The following is a 20,736-nucleotide window of genomic DNA, read 5'->3' as shown; positions in this document are numbered from 1 at the left end:
CCACAGCTCCGCCCCCCTGAGAGCGTGAGACATGATGGACAGTTGTGCTCAATGTTGGTGTTTTGGGGGCTCAAATGTTTCAGACGCTACAGAGACATGATGTCATTAAGGAGTGGAACTATGGGAATGAATATGTTTAGATTGAACTCAACAATGTGTAGAATAAGTAGAGGCATTGAGCTCGATCCATACTTCTGTGTGTGTGTGTGTGTGTGTGTGTGTGATGGTGCTGTTGCTCAGGGTGACGGCCTGTTTGTTTGGGGGTGAGGGGTCCATGGAGACCGGCCTCAGGTCAGGAGGCGGACAAGCACCAGATCCTAATCAGCTGATCCTGAGTGGATGGAGGCCGGGCCCAGAGTGAGTCAGCACTCTGATGGAGATACGGGAGCTGGTGTGGTGGCATGTCAACATGGATGGAGCACACGCCCTCAAGCTAATGTTGACTCAGTGGGCTGAGTCTATGTGCTGAGAAGCAGGAAGAGCCTCAGCACAGACGGGGCTGAGCCTGATGTGAAAGGAAAGCAGCACTGAAGGCTCCGTGGACGTCACTGGAGCGGGAATGGATCTCTGATAGAAGCAACCGGATCCAACCTTTGTTCTCCTGGAGATCCTTCTGCCAGGAGCCATGGCAACCTTGGGGGAGATCATCTTCTGGACGTGAGTCTGAGATCAGTCCTGATAAACTCTGTGTTGTTCTGCTTCGGCTGTAGAAACAAAAAGTCGTCTTCATCTCTTTGACTTTTTTCTGTTGGTGACTTCATTAAAGCCATCAGAGAAGAGATCAATCACTGAGTCACAGCAGTCTGGAGTTCAACTACACAGTCTGGATTGACTCCACTTCAAAGTTGTGTTCATTACAATTTTATTTTGATAAAAATAAATATGAGTGTAAACACTTCACAGAGGAAGGAAGGAAGTATCAAGGTCAGGGAAGGTCACAAGGTCAACTCCTAGGAGGAAATGAAGCAGATCAATCACACCTTCATCTACTGTGTGTGTGTGTGTTTCTCTACATCTTCCTCATTTTGTGTTCTTCCTGTGTGTGTGTGTGTGTGTGTGTGTGTGTGCAGCATGATCACACTCATCGTTATCTTCTCAGCCCTCATCATCCTCGTCTTAGGCGTGACGCTCGCAGGTAAGAGCAGCGTGATCTGCTTTCATCACTGTGTAGAAAAGTGTGTGTGTGTGTGTGTGTGTGTGTGTGTGTGTGTGTGTGTGTGTGTGTGTGTGTGTGTGTGTGTGTGTGTGTGTGTTTAACCCTCTGCAGTCTGAAGTCATTTTATTTCACTTTTCATTCATATTAGAAGACCAATATCAAGACATTCATGCCCAAACTCCTTTTTCTACTTGTTCAATATATTCAATCCATGAATTCATAGAAAACTTCATTATTGATTGGATATTTGAATTGATCCTGATTTTCTATTTGATACTTGAACATGCTATGACAAAAATAACTCAATGGTGATGATTGATTGATTGATTGATTGATGTATGTCAGTGAGTTCAGGGTCAAAGCGGTGACATCGTTCAGTCGCTCGCTTGTCGTCGTATCTCGTGTTTACAGTGAAGCTTTTTAAGTTAAAACCTAACTCTAGGAAACTGAGTGAGTTGATGAAGGCAGAACAGGTCACGGGTCACAGGTCACAAGGACCCACAGAACCTCATCAGGTCCCAGTGGGGTTCAGATTCAAAGCGGGCTTCTCTCTGTAGCTTTGGTTTGGTTAGCTGAGTTAGCTGAGGTCCATCATGACCTCCACTGGAGGACTCCTGCTGATGTGATGGCAGCGTTTAGACCTCCAGACTGGAGAGCCAGGAGGTCTGGTGAAACAGAGAGCGTGACTTAGTTTGACTTCACTCTGAACCTTCAGGATGCTGCATGTCATGTCTCCTCCTCCTTCACCAGGAACTCCAGTGGAAGTGGAGAGCAACGACAAATTGCCCATCGGGAACTATGGCGAGGATCACCTGCTCAGCTGCTTCCTCCCCTCTCAGAGTGGAGCTCAGCTCAGCAAGGTGACGGTCATCTGGGTGAAGGAGGGTCTGACCGGGGTGGTCTACCATTACAACGACGGAGCACCCGCACTTCACGACCAGAACAAAGTGTTCAAGGGGAGGACTCAGCTCTTCCCCAACTCTGTCATCAGCGGGAACGGCTCCCTGCTGCTGAGGAACGTGAGGAGGACGGATAGTGGGATTTACACCTGCACCATCACCTCCTCCATCGGAAGAGGGACTGTCAAGATCCACCTGAGGACGGCAGGTACGACGACCCGTCTTTCCTGTTCCAGTGTTTACTCTGAGAGCGTGCGGAGGCCTCGGGGTGCAGGAGCATAAACCGCTCAGTAAACATACCAAGACGTAAGACAGAGACACTTTGTCCTCGACATCTAACCTTTGTCTTCTCGTCTGCTGATCCCTCCGCCTCTGCCCGCCTTGGTCCTACACCACCTGACCTGTGTCACCTGGGGAGGGGGCGTTGTTGTTTTGGTCTTGGGTCCAGTGGGCAGGTCTCATCCAGACATCTGATATTTGAACAAATTAAAACCAACCAAGGATCAGAACCAGACTAGATGAACGTGGTCTGAGAAACCAAAAGCCGTTTGGATCAGTGTGTGTTCAACCTTCCCAGGTGCCTTGTTGCTCTGAAAGTTACTGATGGACCAGAGCCCAGGAGTCGAGCGCACACAGACCTACATGTTTTGTCTGCGATGGTTCGTCCTTGGTGGAGGTTTGTGCCCTCTGAGTGCATTTCCCTGTCATTCATTCTGTGTTTTGTTGCTTCAGCCTATGTCGCTCCACAGTTCACCTTCAGGGCCAACACCCTGACCGCTGAGGCCGACAGGTGGTTCCCCAAACCCAACGTGACGTGGCAGGACCTGGAGGGGGCGGAGCTCAGCGGACAGACGAACGTCTCCACCTCCGGGGCGATCTTTGCGGTCGTCAGCTCGGTGACGCCGGCCGCTATCCAACAAATCTTCACCTGCACCATTGCAAACGACTTGGTGATATCTGTCTCCACGGCAACCATAAAAGGTACTTACATGAACATATCTGTCAATCCTTCGTTTACATCACTTTTAAACCCTAAGTCCTCTTCCTGTCCCAGAGTCTTCATCATATTAAACAATAAGACACTAAGCACCAAACATCGTCGTTACTTTGCTCCAAAAAGTCTCAATTACTTTCTGAGCATTTGAATATGAAATATATTTTCCAGCGTCGGGAGTTTCTGTGAGGACGTACGTGAACTTCGACGCTGCTCCGCCTCTGCTGGCCTCCTCACCTCAGCTGACCTTCATCCTCTGCCTCCTCTGCATCACTTACTCTCATCTGGCAGCATAATGCTAATACAAATATGCTAATGTGAAGGATAAGCTCACGTTTCTGATTGAATCTCCCCGTGTGTGTGTGTGTGTGTGTGTGTGTGTGTGTGTGTGTGTGTGTGTGTGTGTGTGTGTGTGTGTGTGTGTGTGTGTGTGTGTGTGTGTGTGTGTGTGTGTGTGTGTGTGTACACCTTCAGAGATGTCTCACACTTTCTGCTGAGTCTGCTAGTGTGAGACAAGTGTGAGACATTGTATGTTAGCCTGGAGTCATGTCAACAACTTCAACAACACTTGTGACTTCAACACAGGCAAGTCCCAGGTCACCGAGCCGATCAGGTGATTGGATGTGACAGATCAATGACTCGTGTCTCCTCAACTGTCTGATGCTGAAGTCACGCAGGCAGACGTTTCCTTTAGGTTTTGATGATCATTGTTTACATTGTGTTATTACTATTATTATCTTTACACTACTCAGGAATTTTCTATCAACCTCTCTCTGTTAGTTTTATGTTTGTAACTGTTTGTAAACCTGATTCTGAACTCTTTCCATCTCACGTTGGGGTTTTTTTTATGACAACTAGGGCACTGATTTCAATTCTTCCTAATTCAATCAACAATTTCCAGACACAAATGATGAATAAACTAATGAGCTTATAAACAATCTGTTTGTCAAAATCACTGATCAGTTCATTACAACAATGTGTTAAAACTGTAAACAGTGAGATTACAGCATGAGAGGGTCTGAGACAAGTAACGTGAAATGTGACGTTTACTTGCTGTGGTACATTGTTGTTACCACAGATACGCTGAGGTGAGTTACTTTAGCTGGGAGCGTAAGACAGGTAGACTCGTCATGTGTTTCCCTCTGCTCTGTTTGCTGCTCACTGGGTAAACTGGGAGCTGCTCTATCCCGCCAGTAGAGGGGGCAGTCAGAGTTCCAGACTGGCAGTAAAGAGACTTTAAGAGGTTTCCTATTGGTCCAGGGCGGAGGTGTCATATTTCCCAGGGCGCAGTGAACGCAGCCTAGTTTTCCCGAGGAGAGTGAAGAAAAACAAACAAACTTTAGCTTCAAGTTAGGTTAGCTTGATTCTTCTTCTTCTTCAGCACAGTTCAGACTAAAGCGGGGCTTCGGTGCGTTTGTGTTTGCTCCCCGCGCTGAACTTTCAAACTTTCGAAGCTGAAATGTCGCCGCCGGAGAGAAGCGGAGGCGCTGAGGCGGAGGAACACCGGGGCTCTGAGGCGGAGGAACACCGGGGCTCTGAGGCGGAGGAACACCGGGGCTCTGAGGCGGAGGAACACCGGGGCTCTGAGGCGGTCCCACACCGGGGCGGCGGGTCGGTGAACCCCCGGGCGGTGTGTCGCGTGTGTCAGCGTCTGTACCGGGAGCCCCGGATCCTGCCGTGCCTGCACACCTTCTGCTCGGACTGCATCGCTCAGCTGGAGCCTTTCTCCGTGTCCGCTCCGGGGCCCCGGGAGGAGCAGGAGGAGCAGGAGGAGCCGCCCGCCGTCACCGTCACGGTGCTCTGTCCCGACTGTGACTCCGAGGTGGACCTCCCCCCGTCCGGACCGGCCGGGCTCAGCACGGATCACCTGGCCCTGGACGAGGTCTTCCTGGAGACCCTGGTGACGGACGGGCCGCTGGGATGCGACCTGTGCGGGGACGGAGGCGCCGAGAGCCGCTGCGAGGTGTGCGGGGTCAACCTGTGCGGGTTCTGCTGCCAGGCGCACAGGTTCGGTTCGGTTCGGTTCTGTTCTGTTCTGCTGTCACGCTCACTGGCAGGTCAACTTTGTTCTGTTGTATTCTATTCTACTGGAAAACACGAAGAGAGGTTCTGTTCGGTTCCAGTCTGCTTTCAGACACACAGGTGGACTCTCCTCCTCTCCTCTCCTCTCCTCTCCTCTCCTCTCCTCTCCTCTCCTCTCTCCTCTCCTCTCCTCTCCTCTCCTCTCTCCTCCTCTCCTCTCCTCTCCTCTGGTATTTGCTCTTTAGGAGTGAAATCTGTTTTCAGGTTGAGTATAGCACAGAGTCATGATGAAGATGAGGAGTGATCACTTGTCCCTGTCTCTCCCCTCTCTCCCTGTCTCTCCCTGTCTCTCTCCCCTCTCCCCTCTCTCCTGTCTCTCTCCCCTCTCTCCCTGTCTCTCTCCCTGTCTCTCCCTGTCTCTCTCCCCTCTCCCCTCTCTCCTGTCTCTCTCCCCTCTCTCCCTGTCTCTCTCCCTGTCTCTCTCCCTGTCTCTCTCCCCTCTCTCCTGTCTCTCTCCCCTCTCTCCCCTCTCTCCCGTCTCCAGGCGTCAGAAGCGGACGTCGTCTCACAGTGTCCAGCGTCTGGAGGACCTGAAGTCCCGTGGCGTCCTCTGCCGTCCGGTCCTCTGCTCGCTCCATCCCGGCCTGGAGCTCCGCCTCTTCTGCCCCCCATGTGACCTGCCCGTCTGTCAGGAGTGCGCCGCCACGCTGCACCGCCACCACCGCTGCTGCCCCACGCACCAGGTCATCAATCACCATGGTGACCGCATCCGAGAGCTGATCACAGTGAGCCTGAGGCCTCGGCTGGAGCGGCTGGAGGAGTCGCTGCAGAAGGTAAACCAGGTGACCTGTGACCTTTACTGGGGAACCGGGCTGCTTTCAGGCCCATGGAGACGCACCTCAGCTGGGTAGAGACAGGAAGCACCCCCCTCCCCTCCCTCAGTGCTCTAGCACCCTGGTTGGACAGCCTGGCTGTGGTCCTGATGTCTGTCCTGTGTGCTGCAGGTGGACCGGTCCCAGGAGGCCCTGCAGACCAGAGTAGAAGAGACGGCCAATGAGGTGCGAGCGTTTGCACGAAGCTACGCCAGCGCTGTGGAGGCTCACTGCCTGTCTCTGCTGCGCCACCTGGAGGAGCTCAGGGTCCAGCGCAGGTATGACAGACAGAGGGGTCCTGGGGGTCCTGGGGGTCCTGGGGGTCGGGCAGGGAACTGAAGAAGAGCATTGAGTGTCCTCCTCTCCCACAGGACCCAGCTCCACCTGCAGAGGGCCCAGCTGCAGCAGGCCCTGCTGGACCTGAGAGGAGGCCTGGAGTTCGCCGAGAGACTGCTGACCTGCGGCTCAGAGGCCGAGATCCTGAGTGCCAAAGGAGTGACGCTGAGGAGGCTGAGCAGCCTGGCAGACAGGAACTATGACCTCCAGACGGCCGCTGTGGCCGGACACGACGGCAGCAGCATCTCCTTCCTGCCCCGGGAGGAGGCGGGGGAGGTGGAGGGGTTCCCTGTGGTGGGCCGGATCCACTCCAAGACCCTGGACCTCAACAAGACCACCGTCCAAGGCCAGGGTGTGTAAGGGTGTCACACACACACACACACACACACACACACACACACACACACACACACACAGGTGACATTCCAGGAGGCGTTTCCTGTGGTGGGTTAGGGTTAGTACCTCACACACACACACACACACACACACACACACACACACACACGAGTCAGCCTCCAGGCCTGAATGGAGGAAGGCATGAACAAACAGACACACACTCTGTCATTGTCTGGTGTGTAAAGCCTGTGATCAGTGTGTAAAGAAGGTGCTGGAATGAGACACACACACACACACACACACACACACACACACACACTGCTGCAGAGATCTGTGGCAGCACGCCTCTGAAAGGTCAAAGTTAGTAATGTTGCCCTCAGAGAGTGTGTGTGTGTGTGTGTGTGTGTGTGTGTGTGTGTGTGTGTGTGTGTGTGTGTGTTTTCAGTCCCTCTATCTGACCTCTGACCTGTGGGTCTCTCCGGCCCCTGCAGGGCTCCAGAGGGCCACCGTGGGTCAGAGGACTCAGTTCACGCTGGTGTGCAGGGACTCAGCGGGGGATCAGATGAGCGGGGGAGGGGAGAATGTTCTGGTCAGCATCGCACACAAGGACAAGAAGGACAGGTGAGTGGACGACAGGTCGGGTCAGAGCCGGAGCAAAGGGAGCTGTGCAGCAGAGGAGCTGCTGGAGTTACCATGGTTACTGTAGTTCCGGTTATCATCAGCTGTGAGGAGAGAGTGACGCTGTAACATCTCAGTCTTGTTCCCTCAGCTCGGTGGAGACGACGGTGGAGGACAACAACGACGGCTCCTACAGCGTCTCCTACACCGCACAGGAGCCGGGACCTCACTCTGTGTGGGTGTGTGTCAAAGCCCAACACGCCAAGGTACACACACACACACACACACACACACACACACACACACACACACGCACGCACGCACGCACGCACGCACGCACGCACGCACGCGCGCACGCACACGCACAGAGAGTCACCGCCATTTCCTCCCGCTGCCTCTAGGGGTCACCGTTCCTCCTGACGGTGAAGAGGAAGCTCAGCCGTCACAGCGGGACGTTTCACTGCTGCTCCTTCTGTTCCAGCGGGGGCGCTAAAGAGGCTCGCTGTGGCTGCGCCGGGACCATGCCAGGTACACAGGAAGTACACCTGTCACCCAGGAAACAAAGGGCATCCTGGGTAATGGGAGTGGCTAGCTGAGGGCTGAAGTGTTTTCTTAATGATGGAGCAGTGATTCTGCTGCCTGTGCGCCCTCTTGTGGCCTGATCGGGTTTGTTTATAAGCGACTGATCTGATCTGAGTGTCTGTGAAGGTTCTGACCCGACGCCTCTCCGCCTGCAGGGGGATTCAAAGGCTGCGGGCACCGACACAAAGGTCACCCAGGGAAGCCGCACTGGTCTTGCTGCGGCAGCACCGTCGAGCAGTCTGAGTGTTTGCCTCAGAGCGTGCTGGCTGCAGTTTCCCCTCGCGCTCACCTGCGGACCGTGGAGCTCTGACGGGACGCCAAACCATGAGGTCACAGCTCCGTGCAGCTGCCTGTCGTCTTCTTCTTCTGTGCTCCCAGATCTGAACTGTGATGAACCTTTTTAACCCTTTAACCCTTTTTTCATCTCTGTTTCTATGGTAACACATCTACGTATCACCAAGTGTGTTTTATCCCTCGTAGCCACTTTTCACTGCAACACAAGTGCCTGTTATGATTTATAAAATAAACACAAATGAGCCGACGACATCACAACTGTGCAGCTGAGTGTGAATTACACATATAAATACAGAAATACAACTGAGTCCTTATGTTGTCCTGTGAAGCTGCTGCTGACACACACACACACGCACACGCGCACACACACACACACACACACACACACACCTGAGCATCCTTGGCTGTGAGCCTGTCTGTCCCTCGCCACTCCACCAGGTAGCGACAGAGAGCAGTGAGGCTCCTTCACATCCAAACCTCTGGAGTCTAAATCAGCTCATTTGACTTTTTCATGTTTTTTTTTTCGTCTCATCTACCTCACAAGTGTTTGCACTGTTCCGACTTTTCAACATTCCATTTTTTTTCTTTCTTTTACCCTAATTAGTAAATTCAATCATTTTTTCAATGTCTTTTTCAATTTTTCTTGGCAATGTTTCTTTTTCTATTTTTTAGAATTTATTATCAGTGATTTTTCTTACATTTTTTTTAGTGAAGTATATTTACACAGTTTACAGATTTTACAGATCAAAGCATAAGAGTTGAGATGGACTCATTCCACACGAATGTCTGATGAACAGAGACGCCTTTCCTTAAATCTACCAAACCTGACGTCAGCGGCGGTTCTGTTTCAAGCAGGAAATGAATGTGACTGCACAGAGCTGAGTGAAGTCAGGTTTGTATCTGCAGTGAACACTCCAGTTTATCAGAAGACCATGAAGTCACACAACCAGATCTCTCATCAGAGCTCTGTGTTACTCAAACTCAAGACTTATACATCAGTGTTCATCAGTGTTGCCCCAATGCATGCTGGGAGTTTCCTTCCACCCAGGCTGGAGAGCTACAGCACAGCTTCTCCACACTGAACACACAACAAACAAAGGTATCACAGATTATTGATTATTATCAGGTTCCTCCTCCACCCGCCATTGAGCTCTGGAGTAATGTGGCCCGTGAGCCCCAGAGCCAGAGCTCCCATAATGCAATATTGTCTCAGGCCAGAGCCACAGATCTCTCCTCTCTTCTCTTCACCTTTACTGCCTTTTATGTTGGTGATTGTTTTCTTTTATGTCATGCAAGTGTAGGAGACACAAATGCCAGGATGCAAACCCACGATGTGAGGAGGAGCCGGTCCAGGTTCAGAGATGTTAACGTAGGTGTTCGCTTTTATGTGATCCTCCCTGAAAGTTAATGGAGAGGAGAGGAGGCACAGAGGGAATCACAAGGGAAGGTGACTGTGTGTGTGTTTGCCTGCCTGCCTGATTATGTGGTCTGAATACTGTGTAACCTGATTACAGACGTGGATGTTGGGCCTCAGTCTGGACTCTAATGGGCTCTCTGGGCTCTCTGGACTCTAAGTGGAGCCTCAGCCTTTCCCACTGGAGACGAGTGGAGTTTGTAAAACAATGAACGTGGAGGCTGGACCTAATAAAGTGTGTTTCTATGGAGCAACGCCTCTCTTAAGGCAGAAGAAGAAGGTTTACAAGTCAGAGGTCCAGTGCAGATTACAGCTTCAGATAGAAACAAAGGACTCAGACTAAATCCACATGCAGGTTGAGCCTCACATTCAGTCCTAACCGTGATGTAGGTTGCAGTTTGGAGGCCATATAAGGGCCTGGGGGGTGGGCTCCTGCAGTCGGCGCCATGGTAACGCCTCTCCTGTCCTCCAGGCTGAGGCCTCTCTGACTGCTGTTTGTTCATCTGTGTGGTTGTCATGGACGGTGCGCTGTCCTTTGTCTTTGTGAGTGTGAAATGTGGGATGAATCCAGCGATCCATCCCCCTGACAACCACCATCAACCCCCCCACCCCCCCCCCCCCCACACACACACACACACACACACACCGACTCAGCCCTTCTGCTCGGTGGTGTGTCCTTGCATCACCCTCTGAGCCTCCTCACCCACACGAGAGGGTGATGCACGGCGAGGCCTCGTCCAGGTGAAGCCCGGACTTTACAACCGTCACGGCAACCGTTACGACAACCGTCACGGCCCGCCAACTCAAGGGCGTCAGGTAAATCAAATGGTTGGCAACGGCGCTGTCGGTGCAGAACGTCAGGCTGGAGCCGGTGGCAGCTCATGGCCCGACTGATGGACGCAGCTGAGCGTCTGTCCCCACGCTCGTCCTGGTGTCTCCTCTGAGGAAGACAAATCAGCTGGAAGAGAAAAGATCACGTGGTATGTTTATACTGTTTGTATCTATCTATCTATCTATCTATCTATCTATCTATCTATGAATGAATCCCTCACCTGCGTCCTTTGACTCTGTGTTTGCAGCTCTTCCAGCTTGGTGTCCTTGGCCTGAGTGGAGCTTGCTGAGAGTGTCATAGCTGAGGTTTCTAACAAATTACACCCTTCACTTGAGGAGAAGAGGAGCGAGCTGTTGGCCCAGAGTGCGTTCTTGGCCGGAGCAAAGGGAAAAGAAACGCTCCTGAAAGCAAAGTGACACCTGTGCCATATTCAGCGCTGTCTTTCTGTTCAAAGAGGAGACAGAGGAGACATTGTGGAGGGGAAGGAGGAGAGAAAGCTCTGAGTGGAAGCCGGGGGTCTCGTACGATAGAGCACGTCCCCCCCCCCCAGTGGCACGGCTCACGTTTGATGAAGGAGGGCGCCTCTGATTGGCCCATTCAGTTTGGCGTGTGATGTACCCGCTGCATCCTGGCAGTGAGGTGGGTGAGGCACCGTGCTGCAGACTTCACACACTCTGGCCCTTTGGATTCATTATAGCTGTAGGGTTTGTTTACATAATAACACCAATATTAAGATGTCTGCCCCCCCTGTGAAATAAAAACTACAACATTTACTCCTTTGACCACTTAAGTGTTCACCTGCTCAGTGTGTTGATTTAACAGGTGAAAGCCTCATCACTCAGACTCAGCTCAGACGCGTGTGGAGGGACTTTCTCTGGTTAGGAACAGTTTCTCTCCTCCAGCCCCTCAGTACAGCTGAGCTCAGTGGACAGTCCAGGTTTTCTTTTATATTTCAGACTCATCAAAAATAAATAAATAAAATAATATCATAATTATTATAGCAGCTTCAGCTTTCAGACACATCATTTACATTTACTAACGAATACTTCACATTTCCTTCTTGTGTTATGTGTTTGTTATATAAAAATAAATATCTTAGGGTCAAAATAAAAAAGCAGGCGTTTGACTGAACTCAATCAATCCACAATCAAAATGTTTTATGTCTTTAACATGACTAACATTTAGATATGATGACTGTAGGACCTGGAATGAAACTACAACACAAGAACAAAATGTGGAATATTAGTCAATAAATGTAAATTCTGCGTCTGAAAGCTGAAGTTGTCAGACGGTCCCTAAGTCGGGCAGGCTGGATGTGTGTGTGAGCGGCAGCAGAGGCTCCTTCAGTCCGTCGGTCCGTCGCTGCGGTCCGGCCAGTCGTCGCATCCTCGCCGCGCTGTCAGGCTATGAGGCTGCGTACCGCTCGTTAAGTGAACCGGCACAGCGGGAGGAGAGCCAACGATGTAAGGCCCGCGGCCATGAGCACAGCCGACACAGCACCCGAGCGGGGATCCAGACTGCGGCCATCGACCGAGCACAGCACCGAGCACCGCACCGAGCAGCGCACCGAGCACAGCGAGGTGATGAAGCCGCCGCTCAGCCCGCCTCTGCCGGGGGACAACAGCTAGCTAGCGTTAGCAGCATAGCCACGCAGCTAACGACGCCCGCGGCTGGAGGCGAAAACCCCAAACGCTTTCCGCCTCCCTGCGCGCTCTTAGTCGGGCTCTGCCGCGTCGTGCCCCCGCCGCTCCGGAGCCTCGCCCTCCACTTCATCCCCCGCCGCTAATTTTCTGCTAGCCGACGCTAGCTGGGTAAGTTAGCCGCTCGCTGGCTCGGTAGCTAACCGTCATGTCGGCTAATCGTCTCGGTGTCAGGATGAACTTGGTATGCAGCGCAGCGCCTCCAGGCCGCCGGAGAGGAAACGGGACGGGCGGATAAAGCGGCACCGTTGTCAACATTAGCGGGCGACCCGCGACCTGCCTGGAATTCCGATGGCGGCCAGCGGTTCATGTTTATTAGGGACATTAACGGAATCGAGCCGGGCGATCGCTTGACGTCTTAACGCGCCTCGGCTCGGGGGAATCGAGCCGCTGCTGCTTAAAAATCTACCCGAGTTATTCCGCTGCTCGAATGCGGCACAGCGGCGCGGCGCGTTAGGCTCCCGTGTCCCGTTGGTGAGGAGCAGAGGAGGAACGTGATGAGCGCCTATCTGCGCCTCCATCATGTCTCCTCCATGACTCACGCTGATCCTCAGAGACGCCAGGCGCCTCCGTGTTACCGCACAGCCTCTGATGCCTGAAGATGGTTGATGACATGTTACGCGTCGTTTAGATCAGTGCATCAAACGGAGTAGTGGAGTGTGTGTTGTGTGATGGTTGACACATCTGCTTCATGACTCTGCTGCTCCCTGTGCTGCACTGCTGCGTGTCTCCTTCCACTCCCTCCTACCTGTCAGGGCTTTGTTCTTTTGAAATGTGATCCAAACCCAAACATAACGGTAATCTGACCCTGACAGTCACGTGACCGCAGTGTGAGCACGTTAGAGCCTGTAGTGTCTTTCTCCCCCTCACTTCTGGCAAACCTGACCAGCCTACTCTCCTCTGAGTCTTTAATTTAACACTAAATCACAGAGAACGGTCCAAAACTGAACCAGTGATGTCATCAAGCTAACTAAGTCGGGTCAGGTCCAGTTGATGTTCAGTCTCTCTGCAGTCACAGTAGAGGACAGTGTTGTGTTGCTTTGGGCCGATCTGCTCTGTCCCGTCTGTCCCCTCTCACCCGTCTGTCCCATCCGTTCCGTCCATGTGTGTGTGGCAGAAGCACACACACACACACTTACTAACTTCCTACATGGTAATGTATAAACTCCAGCCCTGCACAGAGCAGCAGTAGTTTATGGTCGTGTGAGGCTGCAGGTTTATGTGTGTCATTATTTAGCGCCGTGACGCTCCTGAGAAGTTTACTGTTTATGAGGGTGAAGGGCTGAAGGAAGAGGAAGCAAGGAAAGGAGCCGACACCAGATGGAACGTTGCGTCTGAAACATGGACAATTGCAGACTGTCATGTGTCTGGTGTCCGTGGTAACGGCTGTCAGTCAGACTGGTCTCTGCTTAATGTTAACTCTCTGCCTGTCTGCCCCCCCCCCCCCCCCCCCCCCTCTTTTTCCAGACTCATCATGACTGACCGTCACATCTTCATCGCTCCTTCACAGAGGGACCTCAGCTTGACTCGCTCTCCTGATTGGCCGATGCAGGGATGAGATAGTAGAGTTGATGCTGCTACAACAGAGCTGGTGGTACTTGTGAACCCACTCAGCCCCGCCCCTCCCCCTCCCCCTCGCCCCCCCCTGCCCAGGTTTCCTTCAGCTCTGCGACCATGACGACGCCGGCTCTGCTGCCGCTCTCGGGGCGCAGGATCCCCACTCTGTCCCCGGGCACCGCCTCCTTCCCTCACCACAGAGCCACGCTCAGGCTCTCTGAGAAGTTCATCCTCCTGCTCATCCTCAGTGCCTTCATCACGTTGTGTTTTGGAGCCTTCTTCTTCCTCCCGGACAATTCCAAGCACAAGCGCTTCGACTTGGGCTTGGAGGACGTGCTCATCCCCCACATTGACTCTCCTAAAGGGGGCAAGCATTCTGCTGGACAGGTGGTCATACATGGACAAGGAGGACATGATGAGCACAGACACAGGTAAGGACCAACCATCTCCACCAGGGCCTTAGATCAGGACCAACCATCTCCACCAGGGCCTTAGATCAGGACCAACCATCTCCACCAGGGCCTTAGATCAGGACCAACCATCTCCACCAGGGCCTTAGATCAGGACCAACCAGGGACCTTAGATCAGGACCAACCATCTCCACCAGGGCCTTAGATCAGGACCAACCATCTCCACCAGGGCCTTAGATCAGGACCAACCATCTCCACCAGGGCCTTAGATCAGGACCAACCATCTCCACCAGGGCCTTAGATCAGGACCCTTAGATCAGGACCAACCATCTCCACCAGGGCCTTAGATCAGGACCAACCATCTCCACCAGGGCCTTAGATCAGGACCAACCAGGGCCTTAGATCAGTGTCTCTCACTCAAACACACACCCACACACACCCACACACACACACACACACACACACACACACACACACACACACACACACACACACACACACACAGACTGGTTGAGTCCAGCTCTGCATGCTGGTGTAGGAGGACTCCAGTGTGATGAAAGTGTTAAAAGCTTTTCACACCGGCCAGAGTGGAGTGTTTCCTCTGTCCTCTGCAGGTTCTGCTCCTCTTCCTCCTCTTCCTCCTCCTCAAACAGAGCAGCAGGTCGGTGCAGTTCAGGAGCTGAGGTGTGTGTGTGTGTGTGTGTGTGTGTGTGTGTGTGGTTTCCATCATCAGGCTGAGAACATGAAGAGAGTGTGAGGCCCAGCATTCCTCTCCTCGCCTCCAAAATTGAATAATTAAGTGACTCACAGTCTCTCATATCTGTGTGTGTGTGTGGCCCCATTTGTTACCATGGTTACTGCCTGTATCCCTGGAGCCTTGTGCTATGGCGGCCCCCAGCAGGCCTCAGGCGGGCGGCGAGCTGTGGACGAGACGCCACCGACACAGGAAGTGGAAGTGTTGACTGAAGGGTAGACGTGAAGGTTCCAGTCGTGGGGCGGGGCCGCTCACCTGGGGGCGGGGCTTCTCACCTGGGGTCTCAGCCTGCGTGCCTTAGTTGCTCCTAATTGCATGTTTGACATTTTATGAGACTGAAAGGGAATCTGGCAACGCGAGGAAGAGGAGGGAGTGACAGCAGACAAAGAAGGGGGGGAGCACTGGCAGGGAGCAGAGCTGGTGTTGTACGCGACAACGGTTTTGTTTCCACGACAACGTCCAGACCTTTGTGCTGTCGGTACGTACGTGCTGAGCAGAGTCTGACGGTGCGGCCGACGCTCCTTCCTCTCTCCGTCCCAAACACACAGAGGCCTCGGCATCGCACGGGAACGTCACACGGCTGAGTGCCTGCTCACTCACATGACGTGCAGAGAGACTCTACACACACACACACACACACACACACACACGGCTAGAGGAGCAGCAGCAGCTGCACAGATCCTCTCACACAGACGCTGGCTGATCTTCATCTTCATGTTCCTCCATCAGTGAGTCCACCACATGGAGCCGTGACAGGAATATGGATCAGCTTGTTTCCAGGGCGATGTTGTGTAACTTTAGACGCGTGTGTGTGTGTGTGTGTGTGTGTGTGTGTGTGTGTGTGTGTGTGTGTGTGTGTGTGTGTGTGTGTGTGTGTGTGTGTGTGTGTGTGTGTGTGTGTGTGTGTGTGTGTGTGTGTGTGTGTGTGTGTGTGTGTGTGTGTGTGTGTGTGTGTGTTGCTGACTCATCTCCTCTGTGTGTGTTTAAGGTTTTAACTCCTAACATGAAAGTAATGAACCATAATGTTGCTGCTGAACGTAACAGGCAGGAGAAAAAGTCACGTTTGTCCTCATTCTGCACACACACACACACACACACACAGCTGTTTGTCTCTGTGGAGGTGAACAGCTGCGTCCACAGGCTTCACAGCGAGCCTCTGCTTCCTCCCACCTCTCCTGGGTTCATCACATGGAAGGTCACTGACACACACACACACACACACACACACACAGTCACACACACAGTCACACACACACAGTCACACACAGTCACACACACACAGTCCCAGTGATGTTGTTGTTGTCGTGACGTCAGCTTCAGTGCGTCTCTCTCTGTCCTCCTCTTTAACCTGCGCTCCTCTCCCGCCCCCTGCAGGGAGGAGGAGGAGAGCCTGAGGGATAAGATCCGTGCGGACCATGAGCGGGCGCTGCAGGAGGCCAAGGAGAAGCTGAGGAAGTCCCGTGAGGAGCTGCAGGCCGAGATCCAGACGGAGAAGAACAAAGTGGCGGAGGAGCTGAAGAAGAAGGACCCGGGACCCAAGCCCCTCCCCCCCGTCCCCATGCCCAAGGTGGTGGGCGCCAACGACGGAGAGCCCACCGAGACCGACGTCAAGGAGAAACGCGACAAGATCCGTGAGGTAGGACGGAGAGAGAGAGAGGCCTGAGTGTGTGTCTGTCCACTTCCTGCTTCCTCCCCATCTCAGTCTGTCTGAAACGCTTCACTGGTGTGTGTGTGTGTGTGACCTGTACGTGTGTGTGCAGTTTCATGCGTGACCATGTGACTGCAGCTGTGCCGCCCGTCTCCAGCTGGACGGCGGCGTGATGGAAGCCCCGCCGCCGCAGGCCTGCACGTCTGAATGTGTTTGGCTCCAGCTTCTTAGTGAAGGCAGGATGAGTCCAGACAGGAAGAGGGGCCGGGCAGAATACAGATGGTGCCTCAGCCCGCCTCCTCCTCCTCCTCCTCTTCTTCTTCTTCTTCTTCTTCTTCTTCTTCTCCTCTTTCTCCCTCTCCCTCTTACATTCCTCTGCATAATAACCTGCTGTGGCGTCTGTAAGCAGCACTCACAGCTCCGCCTCCTTCTCTCCGCCCACCTTTGTCTCTAAATGCCCCTTTTGTTTCCACATGATTGCCATTCAGAGGAACGCCACACACACACACACACACACACACACACACACACACACACACACACACACACACACACACACACACACACACACACACACACACACACACACACACACACACACACACACACACACACACACACACCAGCCTGAGGCAGCAGCTGGACGTGTAGGGTTTCTGTCCCCAGGCAGCTGTCCTCTGCTGGACACGGGACAGAGGGGACAGAGGGGACAGAGGGGACGGAGGGGACAGAGGGGACGGAGGGGACAGAGGGGACAGATGGAACGGAGGGGACAGAGGGGACAGAGGGGACAGAGGGGGAGTCCAGAGAGAAACATCTGTGAGAACATCAGGACGCCTTCATGTCCACCATCAGTCTGCTCCACACTGTGACAAGCTGACATCACATGAAGACTGTGATCCAGACCAGGATGTTCATCCACTGATCTTCATCCTAACCCCGGCTTCTCCTCGCCCCTCCTACCCACACGTACGGGCTGTGGGAGCTTCTACCCAGGAGGAGGAGGAGGAGGAGGAGGAGGAGGAGGAGGAGGAGGAGGAGTGGATTGTAAAGACTCTCTCCTCCCCAGCTGTGTTTGCCCCACAGCTCCTCTCCTCTCTATCTGCCTCCATGTCTCTGCCTCTGTTTTATCTCCCCCTCTTCCTCTTCCTCCTCCTCCTCCTCCTCCTCCTCCTCCTGGTCTCTCACAGCTCTCATTCAAAGGTCATATGAATCCGGCCCTCCTCTCTCCTGTCTTGGTTAGTGAGAGGAGGTGTGTGTGTGTGTGTGTGTGTGTGTGTGTGTGTGTGTGTGTGTGTGTGTGTGTGTGTGTGTGTGTGTGTGTGTGTGTGTGTGTGTGTGTGTGTGTGTGTGTGTGTGTGTGTGTGTGTGTGTGTGTGTGTGTGTGTGTGTGTGTGTGTGTGTGTGTGTGTGTGTGTGTGTGTGTGTGTGTGTGTGTGTGTGTGTGTGTGTGTGTGTGTGTGTGTGTGTGTGTGTGTCACCTCCTAAGCTGTGTCCTGTGTGTGTGTGTGTGTGTTCCAGATGATGAAGCACGCCTGGGACAGCTACAGGCAGTACGGCTGGGGACACAACGAGCTGAAGCCCCTCGCCAAGAAAGGACATTCCACTAATATCTTTGGTGAGTCCAACAAAAGCTTCTTCCTCCGACAGGAAGTCACACACACACACACACTCATGCATCCACACAGAGTCTCCTGCCTCTCAGCTCAGAGAGGAGCTCTGACTCATTCAGCCTCCTGACCTTTGACCTGTCAGACGGGTCGGCGTCGAAGCTGTGACATCATAGAGCAGCTTGTAAACAGTTAGCCTGTCTAAGCTCCAGAGCAGCCAGAGGAGCCTGAGAGAGACAAAGGTGGGGAGCCAGAGCGGTAACAAGAGGGCCCACGGCCCCCCACGGCCCCCTGCTGGAGAGGGAGCAGAGCTGAGCCTGACTCCGGCCTCACTGCAGCTCAGCTACAGGTTCAGTCGACTTTTGTTTTGGTCCGTAACCTGGAGACGTTCTGACCCAGATTCATGAGTACAAGTCTCCTAAAAGGAAGTATTACATGCGATGCTGACTGGTAGAATGAGCAGAGAAGAAGAGGACAGAGGTGAGAACCTGTCTCTCCCCCCCCCCCTCCCCAGGGGGTCCACTGGATGGGACCATGGACCGGTCTCTCAGGTCCATGTTGTGTCTGGGCGGTGCTGGGCGGTGTAACAGTAGCCGTGGTAACAGTGTGGGAAGCGTCAGTCAGCACTGATGGGTCGGTGGGAGAGACGGCTCCAGGGCCCGGGGCGGTTTGTTCTGGACACACTGAGCTTTAAACACTCTTCACTCACAAACCCTCAGGGGAGGGGCTCAGGTTACACACACACACACACACACACACACACACACACACACACACACACACACACACACACACAAGGTCCCAGACTCTCTGATCCATCAGAGTCTTCAGAGAGCTGGAAGATCACATTTGGGATTAGCCTCAATTTTAACCCAATTCTGTCAGGCCCAGTTTCAAAACCATCACACAGGTTTGTGACAGGTTAGCTGGTTCCAGGCTTTGTTGCCCTGGATACCGACCGGGATACGAGGAATGCGACGACGCGATTTCTAAACAACGTCACCAGGTGGAGCAGTGGGCTGCTCTGTTGACCCTCTGGTCCCTCTGTTGACCCTCTGGTAAGGCTCTACAGGTAAAGCCGTCCCCGTGGTAACAATCACCAGGCTCAGATTGGGTTCAGAGGACGCCGTGTTCCCTTTTCCCTGTCTCAATCAGGGGAGTGGACCTCCTGGGCCCCCCTGGCCTCAGGTAGGGGGCCGGTGTGGGGTCTGGCTCCGGTGCTAAGCTGGAGGCCAAGGCTAACTGGTGAAATGCTGCAGATGTTGGACTCTGGCAGCAGACGGGGCGGTAATGAGGCCCGGGGAGTCTGCTGGGCTGGGCTCATGGCTCTGGGCCCAAACAGGCTGAGGTGATGAGAGGGAAGAGGAAGAGGAAGGGAGTGGGAGGGAGATGGGGTTGTCATAGCGATAAGGAAGATGGTAAAGATGAGAGACAGAGAGGGGGGGAGAAGTCTACATCAACTACAACAACCCAGTCCTCCACACACACACACACACACACACACACACACACACACACACACACACACACACACACACACACACACACACACACACACACACACACACACACACACACACACACACACACACTCACTCACTCCATCTTCTCTAACCCTCTTACTGCTGACAAATTACAAAACTGATGGAGCAGAGCCTGAATGATGACATCATATTCTCCTGCCGTGTGTGTGTGTGTGTGTGTGTGTGTGTGTGTGTGTGTGTGTGTGTGTGTGTGTGTGTGTGTGTGTGTGTGTGTGTGTGTGTGTGTGTGTGTGTGTGTGTGTGTGTGTGTGTGTGTGTGTGTGTGTGTGTGTGTGTGTGTGTGTGTGTGTGTGTGTGTGTGTGTGTGTGTGTGTGTGTGTGTGTGTGTGGTTGCTGTAGACTTCTCTTTCTCTCTGTGAAAGGCTGCAGGGGCGTCAGATGGAGGGACTGAGGAGGAGGAGGAGAGGAGATGAAGCAGCAGGGTGAAGCTTAGAGGAGAGGGAACATGAGGAAGAAGGACACTTCAGTCTGTGAGAGTGTGAAGGAAAGAAACGCATGGAGTCTGAGCCTCACTGGAGAGGAGCAGATCAGGAATGTTCCTCTACTCCACAGAGCTGCTGCTTCCTCTTCTGCTTCTGCTTCCTCTTCTTCTTCTTCGCCTCCACGTCATGTCACTACCTGACGTGACAGAAAGGGGGGGGCGGATCTGTCCTGATGGGGCCTGGGGCCAGGGGGCGTCTGTCTCTCTGCCTGCCTCAGGGATCTAGAGGCTCCTGCCTGTGAAGAGGAGGATAAGACTGCAGCCTGTCTGTCTGTCTGTCTGTCTGCGTCTCCATGGAGCTGCAGAGGAGCCTCTCACCTGGTTGATCTTCTCTCTGTGTCCTCAGGTAACTCCCAGCTGGGTGCCACCATCGTGGACGCCTTAGACTCTCTGTACATCATGGGGCTGCACGAGGAGTTCAAGGAGGGACAGGAGTGGATCGAGCAGAACCTGGACTTTGGCGTGGTGGGTACTTCCTGTCCGTCTGTCTGTCTGTCTGTCTGTCTGTCTGTCTGTCTGTCTGTCTGTTTGTTCAATCCACTGACAATGAATGATGATAAGACAATTCACACACACACACACACTAACCTGATTGGAGGAGTGTGTGTCTGTGTGTGTGTGTGGATCAGGATGGAGCTCAGGGATCTTCACCTTCCTCACCATCACCCCTCAGATCT

At 53.3% G+C, this 20,736-nt stretch overlaps 3 protein-coding genes across 3 annotated transcripts; all 3 read left to right on the top strand.

Moving 5' to 3' along the window:
* Positions 1-21: 21 nt before the first annotated feature.
* On the top strand, positions 22-3,979 carry vtcn1 (V-set domain containing T cell activation inhibitor 1). The gene is made up of 5 exons (XM_076138954.1): positions 22-657; positions 1,071-1,135; positions 1,907-2,263; positions 2,788-3,036; positions 3,221-3,979. The coding sequence occupies exons 1-5, from the start codon at positions 626-628 to the stop codon at positions 3,343-3,345; spliced, it is 828 nt and encodes a 275-aa protein (XP_075995069.1). The 5' UTR covers positions 22-625; the 3' UTR covers positions 3,346-3,979.
* A 333-nt stretch (positions 3,980-4,312) lies between these two features.
* Positions 4,313-8,425, top strand: trim45 (tripartite motif containing 45). Its single transcript, XM_076138958.1, has 8 exons — positions 4,313-5,056; positions 5,616-5,904; positions 6,076-6,221; positions 6,315-6,631; positions 7,107-7,236; positions 7,385-7,499; positions 7,635-7,761; positions 7,971-8,425. The coding sequence occupies exons 1-8, from the start codon at positions 4,509-4,511 to the stop codon at positions 8,123-8,125; spliced, it is 1,827 nt and encodes a 608-aa protein (XP_075995073.1). The 5' UTR covers positions 4,313-4,508; the 3' UTR covers positions 8,126-8,425.
* Positions 8,426-12,084: 3,659 nt separating this feature from the next.
* LOC142989433 (mannosyl-oligosaccharide 1,2-alpha-mannosidase IB-like) lies at positions 12,085-20,528 on the top strand (the record flags this gene model as incomplete). Its single annotated transcript, XM_076138955.1, has 5 exons — positions 12,085-12,166; positions 13,523-14,043; positions 16,151-16,412; positions 17,946-18,042; positions 20,406-20,528. Coding segments are annotated over exons 2-5 (796 nt in total), but the record flags the coding sequence as incomplete, so codon positions are not given.
* Between the last annotated feature and the right edge of the window lie 208 nt (positions 20,529-20,736).

The sequence above is a fragment of the Genypterus blacodes genome, unplaced genomic scaffold (assembly GCF_046128005.1).
Source record: "Genypterus blacodes isolate CSIRO-AG114 ecotype Tasmania unplaced genomic scaffold, CSIRO-AGI_Gbla_v1 ptg000421l_1, whole genome shotgun sequence".
Classification (NCBI taxonomy): Eukaryota; Metazoa; Chordata; class Actinopteri; order Ophidiiformes; family Ophidiidae; genus Genypterus; species Genypterus blacodes.
The sequence above is the reverse complement of the archived record's forward strand: the minus strand, read 5'-3'. Positions and strand labels throughout refer to the sequence as shown.

Bases quoted from the DNA above. Each gene is read 5' to 3' on its own strand.
- vtcn1 (XM_076138954.1), top strand. From the start codon at position 626: ATGGCAACCTTGGGGGAGATCATCTTCTGGAC. The intron at 1,136-1,906 runs GTAAGAGCAGCG...CTCCTTCACCAG, and splicing joins CTTAGGCGTGACGCTCGCAG to GAACTCCAGTGGAAGTGGAG. The intron at 3,037-3,220 runs GTACTTACATGA...TATATTTTCCAG, and splicing joins CTCCACGGCAACCATAAAAG to CGTCGGGAGTTTCTGTGAGG.
- trim45 (XM_076138958.1), top strand. From the start codon at position 4,509: ATGTCGCCGCCGGAGAGAAGCGGAGGCGCTGAGGCGGAGGAACACCGG. The intron at 5,057-5,615 runs GTTCGGTTCGGT...TCCCGTCTCCAG, and splicing joins TTCTGCTGCCAGGCGCACAG to GCGTCAGAAGCGGACGTCGT. The intron at 7,500-7,634 runs GTACACACACAC...CGCTGCCTCTAG, and splicing joins TCAAAGCCCAACACGCCAAG to GGGTCACCGTTCCTCCTGAC.